The 21,062-nt window shown below is 38.9% G+C and overlaps 1 protein-coding gene across 3 annotated transcripts in view; it reads left to right on the forward strand.

The window, feature by feature from the left end:
• The first annotated feature begins 15,849 nt into the window (after positions 1-15,849).
• Positions 15,850-21,062, forward strand: part of RIPK2 (receptor interacting serine/threonine kinase 2) — a 38,894-nt gene continuing 33,681 nt past the window's right edge. The window contains exon 1 of one of the 3 annotated variants that reach the window (XM_026454911.2): positions 15,850-16,623. In XM_026454911.2, coding sequence (XP_026310696.1) covers positions 16,451-16,623 — 173 coding nt within the window. In that variant the 5' untranslated portion in view covers positions 15,850-16,450. The remainder of the gene's footprint in view (positions 16,624-21,062) is intronic. The other 2 variants (XM_031935874.1, XM_026454912.1) reach the window with 2 other exon arrangements.

Genomic DNA, 21,062 nt, shown 5'->3' on the forward strand with positions numbered 1-21,062 from the left:
TGGATTCATTGATTTTTTGGAGGGTTTTTTGTGTCTCTATCTCCTTCAGTTCTACTCTGATCTTAGTTATTTCTTGCCTTCTGCTAGCTTTTGAATGTGTTTGCTCTTGCCTCTCTAGTTCTTTTAATTGTGATGTCAGAGTGTCAATTTTAGATCTTTCCTGCTTTCTCTTGTGGGCACTTAGTGCTATAAATTTCCCTCTACACACTGCTTTAAATGTGTCCCAGAGATTCTGGTATGTTGTATCTTTGTTCTCATTGGATTCAAAGAACATCTTTATTTCTGCTTTCATTTCGTTATGTACCCAGTAGTCATTCAGGAGCAGGTTGTTCAGTTTCCATGTAGTTGAGCGGTTTTGATTGAATTTCTTAGTCCTGAGTTCTAGTTTGATTGCACTGTGGTCAGAGAGACAGTTTGTTATAATTTCTGTTCTTTTACATTTGCTGAGGAGTGCTTTACTTCCAATTATGTGGTCAATTTTGGAATAAGTGTGATGTGGTGCTGAGAAGAATGTATATTCTGTTGACTTGGGATGGAGAGTTCTATAGATGTCTATTAGGTTCGCTTGGTGCAGAGATGAGTTCAATTCCTGGATATCCTTGTTAACTTTCTGTCTCGTTGATCTGTCTAATGTTGACAGTGGAGTGTTGAAGTCTCCCATTATTATTGTATGGGAGTCTAAGTCTCTTTGTAAGTCTCTAAGGACTTGCTTTATGAATCTGGGTGCTCCTGTATTAGGTGCATATATATTTAGGATAGTTAGCTCTTCCTGTTGGATTGATCCCTTTACCATTATGTAATGGCCTTCTTTGTCTCTTTTGATCTTTGATGGTTTAAAGTCTGTTTTATCAGAGACTAGGATTGCAACCCCTGCTTTTTTTTGTTCTCCATTTGCTTGGTAGATCTTCCTCCATCCTTTTATTTTGAGCCTATGTATGTCTCTGCATGTGAGATGGGTCTCCTGAAGACAGCAACTGATGGGTCTTGACTCTTTATCCAGTTTGCCAGTCTGTGTCTTTTAATTGGAGCATTTAGTCCATTTACATTTAAGGTTAATATTGTTATGTGTGATCTTGATCCTGCCATTATGATATTAACTGGTTATTTTGCTCATTAGTTGATGCAGTTTCTTCCTAGGCTCGATGGTCTTTACATTTTGGCATGTTTTTGCAATGGCTGGTACCGGTTGTTCCTTTCCATGTTTAGGGCTTCCTTCAGGGTCTCTTGTAAGGCAGGCCTGGTGGTGACAAAATCTCTAAGCATTTGCTTATCTGTAAAGAATTTTATTTCTCCTTCACTTATGAAACTTAGTTTGGCTGGATATGAAATTCTGGGTTTAAAATTCTTTTCTTTCAGAACGTTGAATATTGGCCCCCACTCTCTTCTGGCTTGTAGAGTTTCTGCCGAGAGATATGCTGTCAGTCTGATGGGCTTCCCTTTGTGGGTAACCCGACCTTTCTCTCTGGCTGCCCTTAAGATTTTGTCCTTCATTTCAACTTTGGTGAATCTGGCAATTATGTGTCTTGGAGTTGCTCTTCTGGAGGAGTATCTTTGTGGCGTTCTCTGTATTTCCTGAATTTGAATGTTGGCCTGGCCTGCTAGGTTGGGGAAGTTCTCCTGGATGATATCCTGTAGAGTGTTTTCCAATTTGGTTCCATTTTCCCCCTCACTTTCAGGCACCCCAATCAGACGTAGATTTGGTCTTTTTACATAATCCCATACTTCTTGCAGGCTTTGTTCATTTCTTTTTCTTCTTTTTTCTTTTGGTTTCTCTTCTCGCTTCATTTCATTCATTTGATCCTCCATCGCTGATACTCTTTCTTCCAGTTGATCGAGTCGGTTACTGAAGCTTGTGCATTTGTCACGTATTTCTCGTGTCATGGTTTTCATCTCTGTCATTTCGTTTATGACCTTCTCTGCATTAATTAGTCTAGCTGTCAATTCTTCCACTCTTTTTTCAAGATTTTTAGTTTCTTTGCGCTGGGTACGTAATTCCTCCTTTAGCTCTGAGAAGTTTGATGGACTGAAGCCTTCTTCTCTCATCTCATCAAAATCATTCTCTGACCAGCTTTGATCCGTTGCTGGCGATGGGCTGTGCTCCTTTGCAGGAGGAGATGCGCTCTTATTTTTTGAATTTCCAGCTTTTCTGCCCTGCTTTTTCCCCATCTTTGTGGTTTTATCTGTCACTGGTCTTTGATGATGGTGACGTACTGATGGGGTTTTGATATAGGTGTCCTTCCTGTTTGATAGTTTTCCTTCTGACTGTCAGGACCCTCAGCTATAGGTCTGTTGGAGATTGCTTGAGGTCCACTCCAGACCCTGTTTGCCTGGGTATCAGCAGCAGAGGTTGCAGAAGATAGAATATTGCTGAACAGCGAGTGCACCTGTCTGATTCTTGCTTTGGAAGCTTCCTCTCAGGGGTGTACTCCACCCTGTGAGGTGTGGGGTGTCAGACTGCCCCTAGTGGGGGATGTCTCCCAGTTAGGCTACTCAGGGGTCAGTGACCCACTTGAGCAGGCAGACTGCCCCTTCTCAGATCTCAACCTCCGTGTTGGGAGATCCACTGCTCTCTTCAAAGCTGTCAGACAGAGTCGTTCGCGTTTCACAGGCTTCTGCTCCTTTAGCTGAGCCCTGTCCCCAGAGGTGCAGTCTACAGAGACAGGCAGGTTTCCTTGAGCTGCTGTGAGCTCCACCCAGTTCGAGCTTCCCAGCGGCTTTATTTACCTACTTAAGCCTCAGCGATGGCGGGCGCCCCTCCCCCAGCCTCGCTGCTGCCTTGCGGTTAGATTGCCGCAGACTGCTGTGTTAGCAAGGAGAGAGGCTCCGTGGGCGTGGGACCCTCCCGGCCAGGTGTGGGATATAATCTCCGGTGTGCCGGTGTTACAGCGCAGTATTGGGGTGGGAGTTACCCGATTTTCCAGGTGTTGTGTGTCTCAGTTCCCCTGGCTAGGAAAAGGGACTCCCTTCCCCCTCGCGCTTCCCAGGTGAGGCGATGCCTCGCCCTGCTTCAGCTCTCGCTGGTCGGGCTGCAGCAGCTGACCAGCACCGATTGTCCGGCACTCCCGAGTGAGATGACCCCAGTACCTCAGTTGAAAATGCAGAAATCGCCAGTCTTCTGTGTCGCTCGCGCTGGGAGATGGAGACTGAAGCTGTTCCTATTCGGCCATCTTGCTCCGCCCCCCGGAATTCTTTCAAGTTGCTATTTGATTCCTTTCTCCTGCTCCCTTGTGTGATTGTTTTATAAAGTCTGTGAGTTTTATACTTTCATTTCCATGTTTAGGACTCCTTTGAGCAATTCTTGTTTGGCTGGTCTAGTGGTGACAAATTCCCTTAGTGTTTGCTTGCCTATAAAAGGCTTTATTTCTTCTCCATTTAGAAAGCTTATTCTGACAGGATATAACATTCTTAGCTGACATTTCATTTTAGCACGTGGAAAATAGCATCTTATTCTCTTTTGGGTTGTAAGGTTTCTGCTGATAAGTCTATTAGTCTGATGGGGTTCCTTTATGGGTAACTAGATGCTTTTCTCTCTCTGATTTTAGAATTATTTCTTTCACGGTGCCTTTTCACAGTCTGATTATTGTATGGCATGGTGAAGTCTGTTTTGCAATTGATTTTCTTGATGATCACTGGGACTTTGATATCTGAATGTCTAAATCTCTTGCTAGACTAGGGAAGTTTTGTCAATTATTCCCTTATATAGATTTTTTCTCAACTTTTTACTTTTTCTTCTTCCTCAGGAATACAAGTTTGATTGATTTATGTGGTCTCTATGTCTCAAAGGCCTTGTGCATTCTTTTTTGTTCTTTTTCTTTTTCTCTGACTAGCTTAATGCAAAAGACTTGTGTTCAAGTTCTGAGATTCATTCTCCTGCTTAGTCTAGTCTACTTTTGATGCCTTCAAATGTATTCTGTATTTTCTTCAATGAATTTTTCATTTCCAGAAGTTCTGTTATTTTTTAACATGTTTATCATCTCAGTAAATTTCTTGCTCGTATCCTGAATTGATTTTCTGATTTATTTGTATTAGTTTTCAGAACTCTCTTGGATCTCATTGAGTTTCTTTAAAACAAATATTCTAAATGCTTTATCTGGCACTCTAAGGATTTCTTTTTGGTTTGGATTCATTAACAGAAAATTACTGTATTCATCTGGGGGTGTCATAATTCCTTGCCTTTTAATGCTTCCTGTACTATTATGCTGATTTCTGTGCATCTGGAGATATAGTTGGTACTTCTTATTTTTAATTTACTTTTATTGGCACAGGCCTTTTCTTTTTCTTGAGAATGTGACTGTAGTATATGTTGGGTAGGTTCTTTTGGCTTTTCTTCTGGGTGGTAAAGACGGTATTGCTTCCTTGGACATAGTCTTAGTGCAGTGGCTTTCTCAAATGCCAATTTTAGTAGCAGCAACCTCCTGAGTAGCCAGGGTGGTAGAGGCAACAATTGTAAGAAGCTTATTTTGTTCCCAAGTGCTCTATAGTTATGTCAGCAAATGCTGTAATGGACTGTGCACTCCACCCCCTAGGCCAGTAAGTAGGTGACACTTGCAGGTAAGACCCATCTGCAGTGGTAGCAGTACAGTTTATGCCCAATTTCCATTATCCCAGAGAAGTGCTTAGGTGTCCCAGATGATTGGTTGGGCCATGAAATGCTCAGTGGTCTGGATACCATGCTGTCTGAGGGAGGGGGATGCACAGCTGGGCCCAGCTGGACCAGTAAAGCTTGCACTCAATTCCTTCAATGGTGGCTGCCAGCCCCAGTGGGGATCAGAGGGCAGTCCCCAGGTCCCTGGAGAAATGCCCAGGTGAGGAGTGGTGCAATGCTGCTGCCCCAAGGTCCCAGCACAGGGATGGAGGGGTGGTCTCCATGCCACAGCCAAGTGAGAGGTAATAAAACCTGCCTCCCACTCAATCCCAAGATGTGGAAAGGCTCATTCCCCCATCCCTATTGTGGCATCCAGTTGGGGCACCCACCAGTCTCTACAGTTTGATTCCAGTCAACAAAACTGCCCCAGGCCATAAAACTCTCTGCCCAAGTCAAAACCACACCTCCTGGACAACATTCCTCCTGTTAGGGTCCTGTTAAGAGGGAAATCTCAGTTCTAGCACCAGTGGCTGGAGCTCATGCTACATTCATTTCTCAGTTCTGGCTGTGAGATCCCTTCCCCAACTCCAGTTATAGCTGTGAGAGCCCCTCCCCAACTCAAGCTGCAGTTCTCCAATCCCAACCTGAGTCTCTCTAATGCCAACAGCTGTTGTCATGCTAGCTCACAAGATCCCATGCAGTTTGTTATAAGCCAGGGTCAATAATGCCATCCTCCTCTCAGTGTCCAGGTCTAGGAAAGTACATGTGACACTTTAGGAGCCACTCCTTTTCACTGGCTCCCTGCTGCTCCCCAAGTTAGACTCAGGGCTTGGGAGGGTCAAGGTGCTCTCCCTTGGCCTGGATTACACAATTTCCCCCAATAGGAAGGTGGATCGCAGACAGGGTCACTCACCCTCTCCTATACTGGAGATTCATTTGTGGATTTTAGCTGGACTCGACAATGCAGGCTACTGACCCACCTTCTCTTTCCCAGAATCTAAAGTTTTCTTTTACACTTCTATTGAACTCCCTTGCTCCTTTTTGAATGAAAGTTCAAGGTTTGACTCTCTACACACTATTTTGCTTCTTTCAAGTGAGAGAGGTGTGCTGGAAAAGCCTCTAGTCTGTCATCTTGGAGGAAAAAAAGAATGAATTTTAAATGTTCTCACTACAAAGAAGCAATAGGTATTCAAGGTGATAAATATGTCAATTGGCCTCATTTCGTCATTCCACAATGTATCCATGTATTGAAACATCAGATTGTACTGCAGTTATTGTTAATTAAAAGTTAATAAAACTACAAAAAATCATTTGTGCATGAAAAGCAGAAAGGAGAACATTTTTCTTGCTTCTAAAAAACCAAAAAGAAAATGTGGTAACAGAATAATAGGCATGCAGTACTTTCAGCTTCCTTTCTTCTTGTAAGCACAGGATCAAAGCAGGTGATTTTAAGGAAAATTATTTTCCCCATCTTCTCACACATAATAGCCTATATATTTCACTTGGATGTAATTTTATGAAAAAACGATTACAGAGAGGTAGTCCAGTCAACTATATCATAAATCCAAAACATTCCAGTTTGAGGATAGATGAAGGGCAGCAAGGGGTAAGATTCCTTGGGTCTTTTGCCTAGTGCTCCAGCCAGCTAATCAGAGCTTTTAAAATGTAATGCTTATTTTCCTTCTGTTGCTACTATTCTTTATGTGTAGGGCTTTTTCAAGGCACCTCACAGAACCGGGTAGCTGGGCCTGGAGAGATAATGTTGCTAATCTTGAGTCTCCTGGCCTAATGCCATCAAATAGCACCTAATCCCTACTCTCATCCCATATCAATATGCACTTTTTAGCAAGCAAGATCCCACATATGGAATACTACCAAAAATTTTACTTACTGATTATCTTACTCTAAATCACTGCAATGAATTCTTTATTTAAAGGACTTCAATTCTTTTAGCTACATAGCTCAGATCATGACAATGTGGTAAAATTTGAGTCAGAATTCATGTACCAATTGCATGTTTTAGTCAGATTGTGCTCCATATTTCCAGTGTTAATGACTGAAAAGTATAAACTGTTTCAGTGAGCAAGTAAAATGAGCAATTTGCCCAGGCTATAATGTGAAAAATTATAGCAATTGAAAATTTTCTGAAGATTCATAATCTAAATGAAAAAAAAATTTTCTAGATATGAATTTACCTGGTTAATTAATGAAGGGAGGTCTCTAATTACCTTTAGATTCTGAACTTGTTTTGTCCTGGTCCATATTTCTATTGAGTGGAAATCACAGAAGCAAAAGAAAGTAGCATCTACTAAGAGTATGCCATATACCAGATACTTTTACATAAATTATCTTACATCCCATATATATTAGTTAGAACAATAATTTCACAGAGGAAAAAAATGATCATCAAAAAGATTAAGCAGACTGCTCAAAGCCACACACTGCACAAATGACAAAGCAAAGAACTGAAGTTGTGAATATATAAATCCAAATGTTGTGCTTTCAGGAGAGGACAGCCAACATAGCAAAATACACTTTGAAAAAAATCACAAAAGGCTAGAAGAATTACATATATGAGAAAAAAACCTTATTAGTTTCAAAAATGTGTGTATATAAATGAGATATTACTACACATTTATTAGAAAGTTAACATAAAAAATAGAGATAGATTCAGAGAAATGGAATCTTTCATACATTGCTATGGGATGTTAAATGAAGCAGCCACTCTGAAAAAGTGTGTGGCTGTTTCTTAAACAAATTAAAAATACTTTTACTGTGCAATGTAGGAATTATACTCCTGGCCATTTATCTCACAGAAACAAAAACTTATGTCCACACAAAAATCTGCACACAATTATTCACAGCAGCTTTATCTGTAATAGGCAAAACTTGGAAATAACTAAAATATCCTTCAACAAGTGAATGGTTAAAACACTATGATACAGTACACAATGGATACTAAAGAAGAACCAAACACCAATTCTTTTTTTGTGTGTGTGAGATGGAATCTCGCTCTGTCACCAGGCTGGAGCTCAGTGGCACCATCTCGGCTCATTACAATCTCCGCCTCCTGGGTTCAAGTGATTCTCCTGCCTCAGCCTCCGGAGTAGCTGGGACTAGAAGCGTGCACCACCACACCCAGCTGATTTTTGTATTTTTAGTAGAGACGAGGTTTCACCATGTTGGCCAGGATGGTCTCGATCTCCTGACCTCATGAACCGCTCACCTCGGCCTCCCAGAGTGCTGGGATTACAGGCGTGAGCCACCACGCCTGGCCCCAAACACCAATTCTAAGCAACAACTTGGATGAATCTCAAGGTCATTATGCTGAGTGAACAAAGCGAATCTCAAAATATCACATACTTTACGACTGTATTAATGTAATAGAGATGGAAAATAGATTAGTGATTAATAGGGATTAAGGATGTTTGGGGAGTTAGGGGGTGAGTGTGAAAGTAAAGAGATAGTATAAATGAAATCTTTGTTGTGGTGGGATAGTTCTGTACCTTGACTGGGGTGGTGATACAGGAATCTACACATATGATAAAATGACACAGAACAATATACATACATTGGATGAATGCTATATTACTGGTTTTTATATTGTATTATAATTCTGTAAGACATAACCACTGGCAGGAACTGAATGAAGGATACATGAGACCTCTCTGTATTACCTTTGCAACATCCTATAAATTTATAATTATCCTAAAAAGTATTTTTAAATTGTAGCTGAGTATATTAGATTGCTGGGGCTGCCATAACAAAACTACACAGAATGGTTTAAACAACAGAAATCTATTGTCTGGAAGCCAGAAGTCCAAAATCAAAGAGCCAGCAGAGTTGGTTCCTTCTGGTAACTATGAGGCAGAATCCATTCCATTCTTTTTACTTAGCTTCTGGTAGTCTAGTATGTTCAATAGCTTACAGATAGTGTTCTCCCTGTGTCTTCACAGTATCTTCCCTGCAGGCATGCTTGTCATGATGTACAAATTTCCCCTCATTATAAGGACACAGTCAGGATTAGGTCCCATCCTAACGACCTTATCCTAATTTGATCAGCTGTAAAGATTCTATTTCAAAATATGGTTGGTCACATTCATCAGTATTGAGGGTTAGGACTTCAACATCTTTTTGGGAAACTTAGTTCAACCAATAATACTGGGTCTAAAAGAATCAATTGTACAAGAACAAGAGGGAAAACCTGTTTTAAAGGCACTTCATTAAGAAAAAAAAGATGAAGAAAGAAGAATAGGAAGGGGGAAGGAGAGGGAGGGGCAGGAGGAAAAGAAGGAAAAAAAGAAGGAGGAGGAGGAAGAAAAGGAGAAGAAAAGACAGAACGAAAAAAGAAAGAAAAGAAAAGGAAAATTAATTGAGGCCCAACCTAAATTAATAGTTTAGCAGGGCTGCCTACAAAAAAAAAAAAAAAAAAAGAATGCCATCTTCCTTTGTGTGAATAGATTCAGATCAAAGACAGGTACAGCCACAATCCCTCTCATCTGTCAGATTTCACAAAAAATTTTCTAATGTATTTGGAGGTGGGGATATTGATGAATACAGGACAACCACAGAGACTAAAAACCAAGTTGAAGTAAAAGAAGACTAAAGATGACATATCTATCTTCAAAGTATTTATCTTTTAAATCCCTCATACAACCTTAAAAGGGGTAGACCCTTTGTTTCAATTGTCTAGGTAGGAGAAATAGACTTAATACAGTAAAAGCCAGTAATATTAAGGCCAGAATCACCTCCTAAAATTTAGAATGTTAGAGAATTTTATCAAAAGAAATCTGTAACCAATGGAAACGGCTTGCTCAAAATTTAGTGATTTCCCTTTTGCCAGGGAATGTTCAAAAGAACTGGTCAACTCTTCATTAGATATTCTTGAATTAGGTGGGAGATTGTACTAGCTCAGTATCTCCAACTGCATGGTTTTGTTTTTATTTTTCAGCACTTTCACAGAAATATATATTAACTTCACCTTCTCAGAATTTTTTAAAAATAATTTCACCATTTGTCCAAATGGTAAAAGATTTAAATGTAACTTTAAATTGAAAAAGGTTGGGAGCAAGCCCCCCAAAATCTGGCCATAAACAAAATCTCTGCAGCACTGTAACATGTTCATAATGGCCCTAAAGCCCAAGCTGGAAGGTTGTGGGTTTACAGGAATAAGGGCAAGGAATACCTGGCCCACCCAGGGCGGAAAACCGCTTAAAGGCATTCTTAAGCCACAAACAATAGCATGAGCGATCTGTGTCTTAAGGACATGTTCCTGCTGCAGTTAACTAGCCCAACCTATTCCTTTAATTCGGCTCCTCCCTTCATTTCCCATAAGGGATACTTTTAGTTAATTTAATATCTATAGAAACAATGCTAATGACTGGTTTGCTGTTAATAAATATGTGGATAAATCTCTGTTCAGGGCTCTCTGCTCTCAAGGCTGTGAGACCCCTGATTTCCCACTTCACACCTCTATATTTCTGTGTGTGTGTCTTTAATCACTCTAGCACCACTGGGTTAGGGTCTCCCCAAACGAGCTGGTCTTGGCAGAAAAATATTTGAGAAAAGTGTTATTAGTAAATATCACATTAAAAGGTTGATTTCCATGTAATGTTTCCTAATAATTCTAAAGAAAAAAACATCATTTTATCAGTCAATTTAAATATGACATGTTCAATTTTAGGACTGAATACAGATGGCTAAATGAGAAACATGATTTTTCTAATTAGATGTAAAAAGTATATTTTTCTATCTCCTCATAATAATAGACTATCATCAGATACCTCAAATATTAAAAGTTTTGAGGGGAAGGTACCAAATGTACCCCAAACATTAGTTTTCCCATGTAGTACATTTATTATCATGCAATTATAGCGACTTCCCCAGGATTTGTGCTTTTAAAACTTATTAGGTGCATTTAAACCAAAAATTAGAAAAGTTTACAATATGAAATGTTTGAAATTCTTAACTTTGTAGCTTTTTAAGTAGTTTATTTTTCCCTTTTTTGTCTTGTGTCTAATTGAAGAGATATGCAATTTCAAGGTGCAATTTCCTAACATAATACATACAGGTATAAATAAACCTTATCTCATAGAAAAACAAATCTTGATGTAATTGTATAGAATTTTGACCAGATGAAATCAGTATATAGATGTGATTCTTGTTTTTTAAGCCAACTTTGCATTCATATTCTAATATTTTCTTTCTTGTTTAGTTGATGTATTTTAGCATCAGTATACCTTAAACTTTCTATCTTTAGCCAATTAATTGTGGGAATTGAACTATATGTATATGAAGATATATATAATTTAATTTCCCATATATGTCTAATAATGTATGTTTAAAACTGTATACTGGTAAATCCTATTATGAAAACTAAAGGTTTAGGGTTGTGATTAAAAAATATTTAGAAGGCTTCTGATAAAAAGAATCTTAGCATTTACATGAATTTAGAAGCACTGACCACTTCAGGAATCAGCAGACCAACAATGTACTATCCATCTAAAAAAGGAAGGAAAGTAAGTGTGTGGAGAAATAGCTATTTTCATCATCTACAGGAAAAGAAAACTAGTATAACTTCAGTGAAGAACAATTCAATGACATGAACCAAAGTTATAAACCAACATACTCTTTGATCCAGCAATTTGGCTTCTGGAATATGTAGATATACATGTATGAAATAACATAAGCAAAAATTAACTATTACAGCATTATCTGTAATAGCATATGTGTGAAAACAAAGTAAATGCCCATTAATGGGGGATAAATTATGGTATATCCATCAGCCTTTAGAAAATAAAAAAAGATGAGGGAGCTTTTTATGCATTCATATGGAAAGATATCCAAGATATATTAAGTGAAAAGTAAGCAAAGTGGATGGGTATATAGGGTTATAATAATTACATAAAAGTGACAGATATTTTATATATTTTTATATATAATTAAATGTAAACATGCACACATAATATATAAATATAATATACAAATATATAATATAATATATTATATTATAAATAAATAAACACATTCTCTAGGAGCTTTCTTTAAAAAAAGGAAATGAAATGAAATATATATTATATAATATATAAATAAATATATAAATATATAGTTATATATTTATACATAAATTATATATATATATAAATTATATTTTTAAGTATATTTTTAAATATATATTTTTAAATATATAATATATAAAGATATTATATATTATATATTTATATTATATTTAATTTATGTTTATTATTTTTATTTATTTTATAAATTTAATAAAAGTAATAATTTATTTATCAATTATTTACAATAATTTATATTTTTATAAATAATTTATAACATATACTTATAAAAATATATAAATTATTGTATAATATAATTTATAACTTAATTAATAATTAAATATGTAATATTAACTTTTAATATTATTTAAACAATAATTTATAATATATTTAATATAAATATATTACATTATATATTTATATACAAACATATATTATGCAATATATTAAATTATATATTTATAATATTAATATTTTCTATCATATATTAATTATATAATATATTATATCATATTAATATTTATGTATTATATAATAAATATAAATATATAATATTTATAATATATAATATATAAATATGAAAATATATAAAAAATATAAATATATAATATATAAATATATATTTATATATGCATATACAATATATACTTATATTTATATATGTGCATGTTTATTTTATATTTAAACCAATTAACTTTTTATTGAAGTATAAGAGTGAACATGAGTGTAATCTCCAAGAATTTTCATAAACTGAACACACCCATGCAACTGGCATCTAGATCCTAGGTCCTGAATCAAAAAATAGAACATTGCCATCATCCCAGATACCTCATCATTCTCTTCTAATCAATGCCTCTCCCCTACTAGAGAGAAGATTTCTATAAGCATAAGTTAGTTTTATTTATTTTTGTACTTTATACAAATGAACTCATGCATTATGTACTCTTCCATATCTGGCTTTTTTCATCCAACATTATATTTGTACAGTTTAATTTCATTCCCATTTAGTACTTTATTGCATAAATGTGCCAAAATTTATTTATCTATTCTACTATTTATGGATATCTGGGTAATTTCCAGATTGAGACTACTATAAACATCACTGCTATGAACATTCTAGTAGATGCATACACATGTCCACATACCGAAGCAAGGAATTACTGGGTCATGGGGTCTGCATATCTGCAGTTTTAATAGATACTGACATACAATTTACAAAATTGATCGTACCAATCAACACTCCCACGAGCAATGTATAAGAGTTCCTCTTGCTCCAAATCCTCACTCGCACTTGGTATATTCTGTCTTTTTAATTTTATTCTTTCTACTATTTGGATAGTAGTGTTGCACTGTGAATAAAATTTGTGATTCCCTGATAATGAATGATGTTGAGCACCTTTCACCTCTTTTTCAAGGTATCTAAGTCCTCTTCTCAATTTTTCCATTGCATTGTAAGTCCTTATTAAATTTTAAACCATGTGAATATGGTTTTAAAAAGTAAATTTAAAACTAATGCAATTAACAATACAAATAAATTCCATAAAGTTCTATGCTTCATGTTCTCTCCTTCTTAGAGATGTATATTAGCATTTCAAAAGCTCTGAAAAGTTCTACATTTTTCGCCACCACAAAACAGTTTAGAGAAATGTTTTTTCCCTTTCTGATACAATTTTCATGGAATTAACAATTGTCTCCTTCTTTTTACTTGTATTTTTTTACAATTCGTTCTCCAATTTTATCCCAGATTTCATTAGCTCTATCAAACATCTATCTAGATAATTTCTCAAATACTCAAATTAGATAATCTATCATTTCAATTACTGTAACTACTGTTTTCTCTTAAAGTCTGCCAACTCCCTGTTCAGTGAAAATGGGTTGCTCTCCAATTCTGTCATATTTCTCTCATTCTGGAGTTTCCCTTCTTAATTTCCTGGTCCTGTTTTCTGGATCCCATGTCTTTCTTTTTCTAGGCTTACTCCCATGTTTTGCTGAACACATTCTCTAGGAGCTTTCTTTAAAAAAAAAAAAAAAAAAAAAAGGAAATGGAATGAAAGTATTTCATCCTTGTATATGTGAAAATGTTTTTATTCTGCCCTTATATTTGACAGATAGTTTGACTATAGAATTCTAAGTTGGAAGTTACTGTCCTTTAAAATACTGAAAAAATTTCACTTCATTATATTTTAGGATAACAATGACTTAGTAATATTGTTAAGAAATACAATGCCATTCTAATTCCCATTCCTTTAATTTTTATTTCTGCCCTTTGAAAACGTTTAGAATCTTCCCTTTATTCTTAATGTTCTCACCTTTTGAATGATGTGCTTTCATGTAGGTATTTTTACTTGGTGAGCCCTTTAAATATGAAGACCCCTGCCCTGGCAAAATTTTTTAAACTATTATTTTGATATTTCTTCTCTGTTTATGCTTTGTTCTCTTTTTCTAGGACTCATGTTTTTAATAAATTGACTGGATAAATATGTCAGGCCTCTGAGCCCAAGCTAAGCCATCATATCCCCTGTGACCTGCACGTATACATCCAGATGGCCTGGAGCAACTGTAGAACCACAAAAGTGAAAATAGCCAGTTCCTGCCATAACTGATGACATTCCACCATTGTGATTTGTTCCTGCCCCACCCTAACTGATCAATTGACCTTGTGACACTCCTTCTCCTAGACAAAGGAATCTCAGGAGCTCCTCACTGAGCACCTTGTGACCCCGCCGTTGCCTGCAAGAGAAAAACCCCCTTTAACTGTAACTTTCCACTACCTACCCAAATCCTATAAAGACTGCCCCACCCCATCTCCCTTTGCTGACTCCTTTTTCGGACTAAGTCTGCCTGTACCCAGGTGATTAAAAAGCTTTATTGCTCACACAAAGCCTGTTTGGTGGTCTCTTCACACTGATGTGCATAACAGAATGAATGGATAGAAAAGTTTTCTGAGTACTTTCTAAGAAAAAAGCTTATTGGCCAGTGGCTCAGGCCTCTCCTCCCAGCACTTTGGGAGGACAAGGTGGGCGGATCACGAGGTCAGGAGTTTGAGACCACCTTGGCCAACATGGTGAAACCCCCTCTCTACTAAAAATACAAAAATTAGCTGGGGGCTGGGCGCCTGTAATGCGAGCTACTTGGGATTTTTTAAACTATTTTAAACTATTTTTTAAACTATTTTAAAATTAGCTGGGGGCTGAGGCAGGGGAATTGCTTGAACCAGGGAGGCGGATGTTGCAATGAGCTGAGATCGTGCCACTACACTCTAGCCTAGGTGACAGAGCAAGACTCCCTCTCGAAAAGAAAAAAAACAAAAAAAAGTTTATTAAGCAAGAAAGCACAGAGCATCAGACCATATATTTAGTGCTGAACATTTTATTATAAATGATCAAAAGTTTTTAACACACTATCGTTTACAACCTCCTACTATTGTAAAACCTAACATTGCTACTTTCATTTCAGGTGACGCAAACATACGAGACACATTAGCTGTCTGTAGGTAGAAATCTGTTCGAGTCATTCCTTATTACTGAAGCCCTAGAATTAATTAAACATCTAGTATGGACTTGGTATTGTATTTAACATTTGCACTCATATCTTACAAAACAGTCACCTAAGTAGAAAGGTGTTCAAAGCAGCAAGATGGAAAAACGTTTGCAGTCTTTTTTGGTTGGCATGAAACACTGACTGCATTCCTCCCAGATTTATAAGAAAGAATTATTTGCAGTCTTACCTGGAGTTAGAGGGATGGACTCTCTCAAGGTTATTTTTCACTCTCTGCATATATATACTTACGGAAGTAAGAAAGAAGCGGGAGAAAGGCAGATCCCACATAACAGCGGTTAAACACCTGAACTTGCTCCACTATGACAGGGTTTATCATCCATCTCTCAGTCCTGAAGTGACTGGAAATATGGAAATTGGAGTCCAGGTAGACAGGAGAGTGTACAACCTCTTAAGTGTAGAGCCCTCGGAATTCACAACACCCCCCAAATCGCTTCCTGCGCAGGCGCAGAGTAGGGAGTGAGTCAGAAAGCAGAACCCCGAGCCCCCTAAGAAAGCCCCCAGCCGGACGCTGCAGCTACCGGGATTGGCAACTTCCGGAAGACCTGTGGCCCAGAGAATCTTGGCGGCCGGTGGTGAGGGTGAGGGTGGGGGGTGAGGGTGGGGGGGGAGGGGGGGGGGGGGAGGAGGGTGGGGGTGGGGAGGGAATTGGCGACTAACCAATCCGACACCCGCCAGCAGGCTGAAGAGAGCGGCTTCCCAAAAGGAAAACTTTCCCAAACCTGGGGGATGGGAAGAGAAGACAAAAGGAGCGCCTCTGGCTCCCTTTCCCACTTCCCTGCCGCCCGCCCCAGCCCTCGGCCTCGGCTGCGCGACCAGGGCGGAGGATCCCGGTCGCAGGCCGAGGCGAGAGCCAGGCGGAAGGGCCGCGAGCGGGCTGCCCCTCTCCCCGCCTTGGTGTCCGCCGCTGACGTAGCCTGCGAAGTTTGGGGAGGGAGGAGCTCGGGCGGCCTGAGCTGGTGGCGGCGCGCGCTGGGGAGGGCCGGCCGGGGCGGCGAGAGAGGAAGCTCCTTGGGGCGCTACGGCGTTGGCACCAGTCTCTAGAAAAGAAGTCAGCTCTGGTTCGGAGAAGCAGCGGCTGGCGTGGCCGCCCGGGGAATGGGCGCCCTCGTGACCTAGTGTCGCGGGGCAAAAAGGGTCTTGCCGGCCTCGCTAGTGCAGGGGCGGATCTGGGCTCCCGAGCGCGGCGGGGGAGCCTTAGGAGCCGCCGCAGCAGGGGGCACAACCGGAACCGGCCTGAGCGCCCGGGACCATGAACGGGGAGGCCATCTGCAGCGCCCTGCCCACCATTCCCTACCACAAGCTCGCCGACCTGCGCTACCTGAGCCGCGGCGCCTCGGGCACTGTGTCGTCCGCCCGCCATGCAGACTGGCGCGTCCAGGTGGCCGTGAAGCACCTGCACATCCACACCCCGCTGCTCGACAGGTAGGCAGCCAATGGGCTTCCCGGGAAGAGCCCCCAACTATCCTGCATCCCCTCAAGCCCCCTGACAAGCGGGCTCTAGAGCCCAAATGGCAGTGACCGCTTGGGGCCGGCCCCACCTCGTCACCGCTAGGCAGCCCTTCAAGCTTGGGAGGTAGGGAGCACCGACCCTTCACGCTCTGGCACGGTAGGGAGCACGGGCTTCTCTGGAGATGCAGCAGTTGCATTCCTCCACGCATCTCTCCATTTCCCTTTCTCTCCTTCCCTCTTACTCCTAAGCGTTCTCTCTCCGTACTCCAAAAATCAACAATCACTGCTTAACTCTAAACGCCGGGTTTATTGAAATTGGTGTGTGTTTATATATAGTGGGTGTGGGTTTTGCTTGCTTTGTTTTTTCCTTATTTTTGAAATCGGGCTGTAGGGCTGCGCTGTCCAGTAGGTAGCCCTTAGCCACAGGTGGGTACTGAGCACTTGAAATGTGCCCGTCCGAATTGAAATGTGACCTAAGTGTAAAATACCAAAGTTTGAATGCTTAGTTTTTATTTTTAAAAACTTGTAATATTTTATTAATATTTGTTTATTATATACTGAAATGATAATATTTTTGATATCTTGGGTTAAATATAAGATTAAAATTCATTTTAATGTGTTTTTTTACTTTATGTGGCCATGAGAAAATTTTAAATTGTATGTGGTGGTTTTCACATTATATGTTTATTGGACAGAGCTGCTTTAGAATCTAGGATGTTTTGCTTTTTATTGTTTTTGTTTTGTTTGTGGTTTATTATGTGTTGTCAGGAACGTTTTATATCAAACTCAATATAATTCAGTTTCTCCCACTCTGTTTCTCTCACGGGAAGATTGTTAAGTAGAGGAAATGTGTGCTATTTTTGCCACAATAAATTGAACCAAAAGACTGTTAAATGGCCAGAAATTGTAAATGGCTTTCACTTACTGGTTTGTACAGGTTTTAAGGGAAGGTTAGCATTAGTTTCTGTTTTCAGAAGAACATTACAACCGCGTGCCATAGACCTGTAACTGTGTATTAGTCAATGGGTCTGGTCACTAGTCTTGCGTATTTTACTTCCTACAGGGATTTAACTAGGCCCAGCATTCAGTTCTTAGTGAGTTAACATCCATGATTACAACATTTTCTTCTCCTCCTCCTATATCAAATGTGAAAATACGTCATCACAGATGCCTGATTGGCCAGAAGCTGTGAGTATCCAGTATCAGATAAATTCCTCAGCTTCTGCCCTGCCAAAGTTACTGGATTTTCACCTACCTGTGACTTTTCTTCATTGTCTCTCACTGTCAGGCTTGGATGGCCTAAATGGCACAGGAGATCTGGGACACCTCTAGAGCTTGTTTCCACTTCTTTTCTATCATAATCCAGATTCAGTGATATACAAGGTGTGGTGTCTGTTTACTCTGGGCCTTATATTCTGTGGAGCAAGTGCTGGGCAAGTGTGTATATGTGTCTGTAGTCAACTTTTAAAGGTGGTGGTTGGTTAGAGAGGATGGGTATATGTTAGAACCAGTTATGCAAACACTGTATGGAAATGTAGCACTGATGGACCCAATAGGTATTGAAAAGCCAATTGATCCTCCCACTTTGGGTGCTGCTTCTCAGGATTTTAGTTTATCTACGCTTTGTACAGTTTGGGGACCAAGAAGTGAAGAGGGAGTTTCTTTCCCATACTCATGAACAATTTTCATAGTCTAAAATTCTTCACTGAATTGGGTAGGAAATTAATTCTGTCTTCGAGGAAGCCATAAGACCAGTGAAACACTCGGGCATTACTGCATCGCATTCTTTTTTCCAATGTGTTACTTAAGATCTTATCATTGCAGTATTTATGTAGTCTGAGCATTAGACGAAGCTATGCAGTTGACTCATTGGTGTCTCTTTCCTCACTTATAAAATAGGAATAATAAATACATGTGTGTCTCGGGCTATGGAGAACAATGTTTGCATTGTTCTTTGGGATGACCTGAAAGAAAAATAAGTTTATGCAATGTTACATGCCCTTATTTTAATGATTGGTGAATCAGTCTCCATAACCTGACTTCTGTCCGATGAGTGGACCTTCCCCAACAATCTTCCCACCCCTTATGAGTAATGAGTCCAATTGGTTGTTCAAATACCCTGTAGATGACATAACTGTTTTGATTAAATTTTTGAGTTAATTTTGGTGATGTGACTATAGAAGCTGTACTTTACGCCTTTATTTTCAAAATATAAAAATCAATTTTTAAAATCTTTTGGCTTTAAAAAAAAAATTTCCTACTCACTCAGTCTTGCCAAAAATCTGTCTTCAAGAACTGTCCTACTATATTCTTTGATCAAGCAGTAGGATAGAAAGAATGCAGGCTTTAATGTCCCATAATTGCAATCAAATCTGACGCCAACCCTGCCACTTATTAGTGCGACCATTAGAAAAGTATTAATTTTCCTGAACCTCAGTGCCCTCATTTATGAAGTGGAGATAATGAAACTATGTTTAGAGGGTGATCTTAGGATGCTAGTGCATGTAAAGTGACTGACGTGTAACAGGGTCACAGTGGAAAGAAGAATGTCTCTTAATGGGAGGAGGAAAGAGTGTGTGAAGTATCACTGAGACTTCTGCAGCATGCACTCTCTGTTGTTCTTAGTATCCAGGAATCTTCAGGGTCATCCTCTGTTGTTGGCCCAAATCTCTTGGGGCAAATACAGAACTATTTCCATCTAGGGAATAAACGTTTAATTGAAATGGGTCTCACAAACTTGATTTAAGTTTCCTAGCAGTTGGAGTATTAAGTGATTGAAGGACAGAGAATGAGAGAAGCTTTTCACTTTATGCCTTCTGGTTACTCTTGAATTTTAAGACATATAAATATATGACCTATTCAAAAAATAAATGACCAAGATTCTTTTGCTTTGTTTTTTTGTTTGTTTTTAAAAGCAGTCCATCTTAGTCTGGTCTAGAATGTCTGTTGCTATTCATATTTCAACAGCCATTCATTCAGAGCTTGAGAGGTGTAAGAACTAACTTACCATCATTACTTACCTAATAGGCTTCTCCTGGAAACATTTCTATTTCTGTCATTGCTGCAACCAACATCCAGTCACCCAGGGTATAAAAAATAATGACATCTCCCATTCCTTTTCATTTTTTGTTTAACCCCCTACAGTCAGTCACCACAACCCGGGCATTCTATTCACTTAGTGTTTTTCTTTCCATTTCCACTGCTACCTTTGTAGTTTTAAGTTCACGTCTTAACTGGTATTAAAATCTCCTAACACCTGATTTTCAAACTCTACCACTATCTACTAATCCTACATCTTGTTGCCAAATTAATCATCTTAAAATTTTATTCTACTGTCATTCCCTGACTCAAAAACTTTCAGTCACACCAGGTAAGTTGGCACACCCCTGTAGTCCCAGCTACTCAAGAGGCAGAGTAGGGAGGGCCAGTCTGGGCAACACAGCAAGATCTGATCTGTTAAAAAAAAAAAAAAAAAGTTTCCAGCCTGTATTCTGTATGTTAAAAAAAGCGTCAAATAAACAAACCATCAGTCACAATTTAGTGACTGCTAAATGAAGTTTCACTACCCTAACCAGGCATTAAGACTGAGAAATGGCCCTAACCTGTCTTATTCACCTTCACTCCTTTTATATTACATATCCTGATCTGCATTAAACAATTCACAATTTCCCAAATTTAGCCTTCCCTTTAACTTCCTTGAATTCATTTGATACCTACCTATTTGAACATCTGATACATTACTATGTCCAGGGCACTGTTCCAAGTGCTAGGCATATACAGGTTAAAAAGAAAGCACATCCCCTCCTCAAGTGGAGGCCTCATTTGTCTTAGATACCCTCCAGTGTTTAAATTCTGTTCATTCTTATGGTACAGCTGGGATCAAAATCCTACTTTTCTGAAGACTGTAAATGACTCTCCTAACCTCAAATGTACTCTCTTCTCTCTGATTTCCCAATAGCTTCCTTTTCTTTTCTCTTTTGGTGGCATTTATTACATTCTGCCTTATATTTTTATTTTACTTAAAAGATTTCTGGGCAACTCAAAGGCAAAGACTATATCTTTTTAATTTATATATTTTCCATAATGCTGAGCATCATTCTTTATCCATAATAAAAGTTAAATGTGGCCAGGCAAGGTGGCTCACACCTGTAATCCCAGCACTTTGGGAGGCTGAAACTGGAGAGTCACTTGAGCCCAGGAGTTTGAGGCCAGCCTGAGCAACATAGTGAGACCTTGTCTCTACAAAAATAAAAAAATAAAAAAATAAAAAAATAGGCATGGTTGCATGCCTGTGGGGCTTGCTGGCTCCTGGGGAGGCTAAGGTGGAAGGATGGCCTAAATCCAGGAGTTTGAGGCTGTAGTGAGCAGTGATCACACCACTGCACTCTAGCCTGGGTGACAAAGAAAAATAG

The sequence above is a fragment of the Piliocolobus tephrosceles genome, chromosome 7 (assembly GCF_002776525.5).
Source record: "Piliocolobus tephrosceles isolate RC106 chromosome 7, ASM277652v3, whole genome shotgun sequence".
Taxonomy (NCBI): Eukaryota; Metazoa; Chordata; class Mammalia; order Primates; family Cercopithecidae; genus Piliocolobus; species Piliocolobus tephrosceles.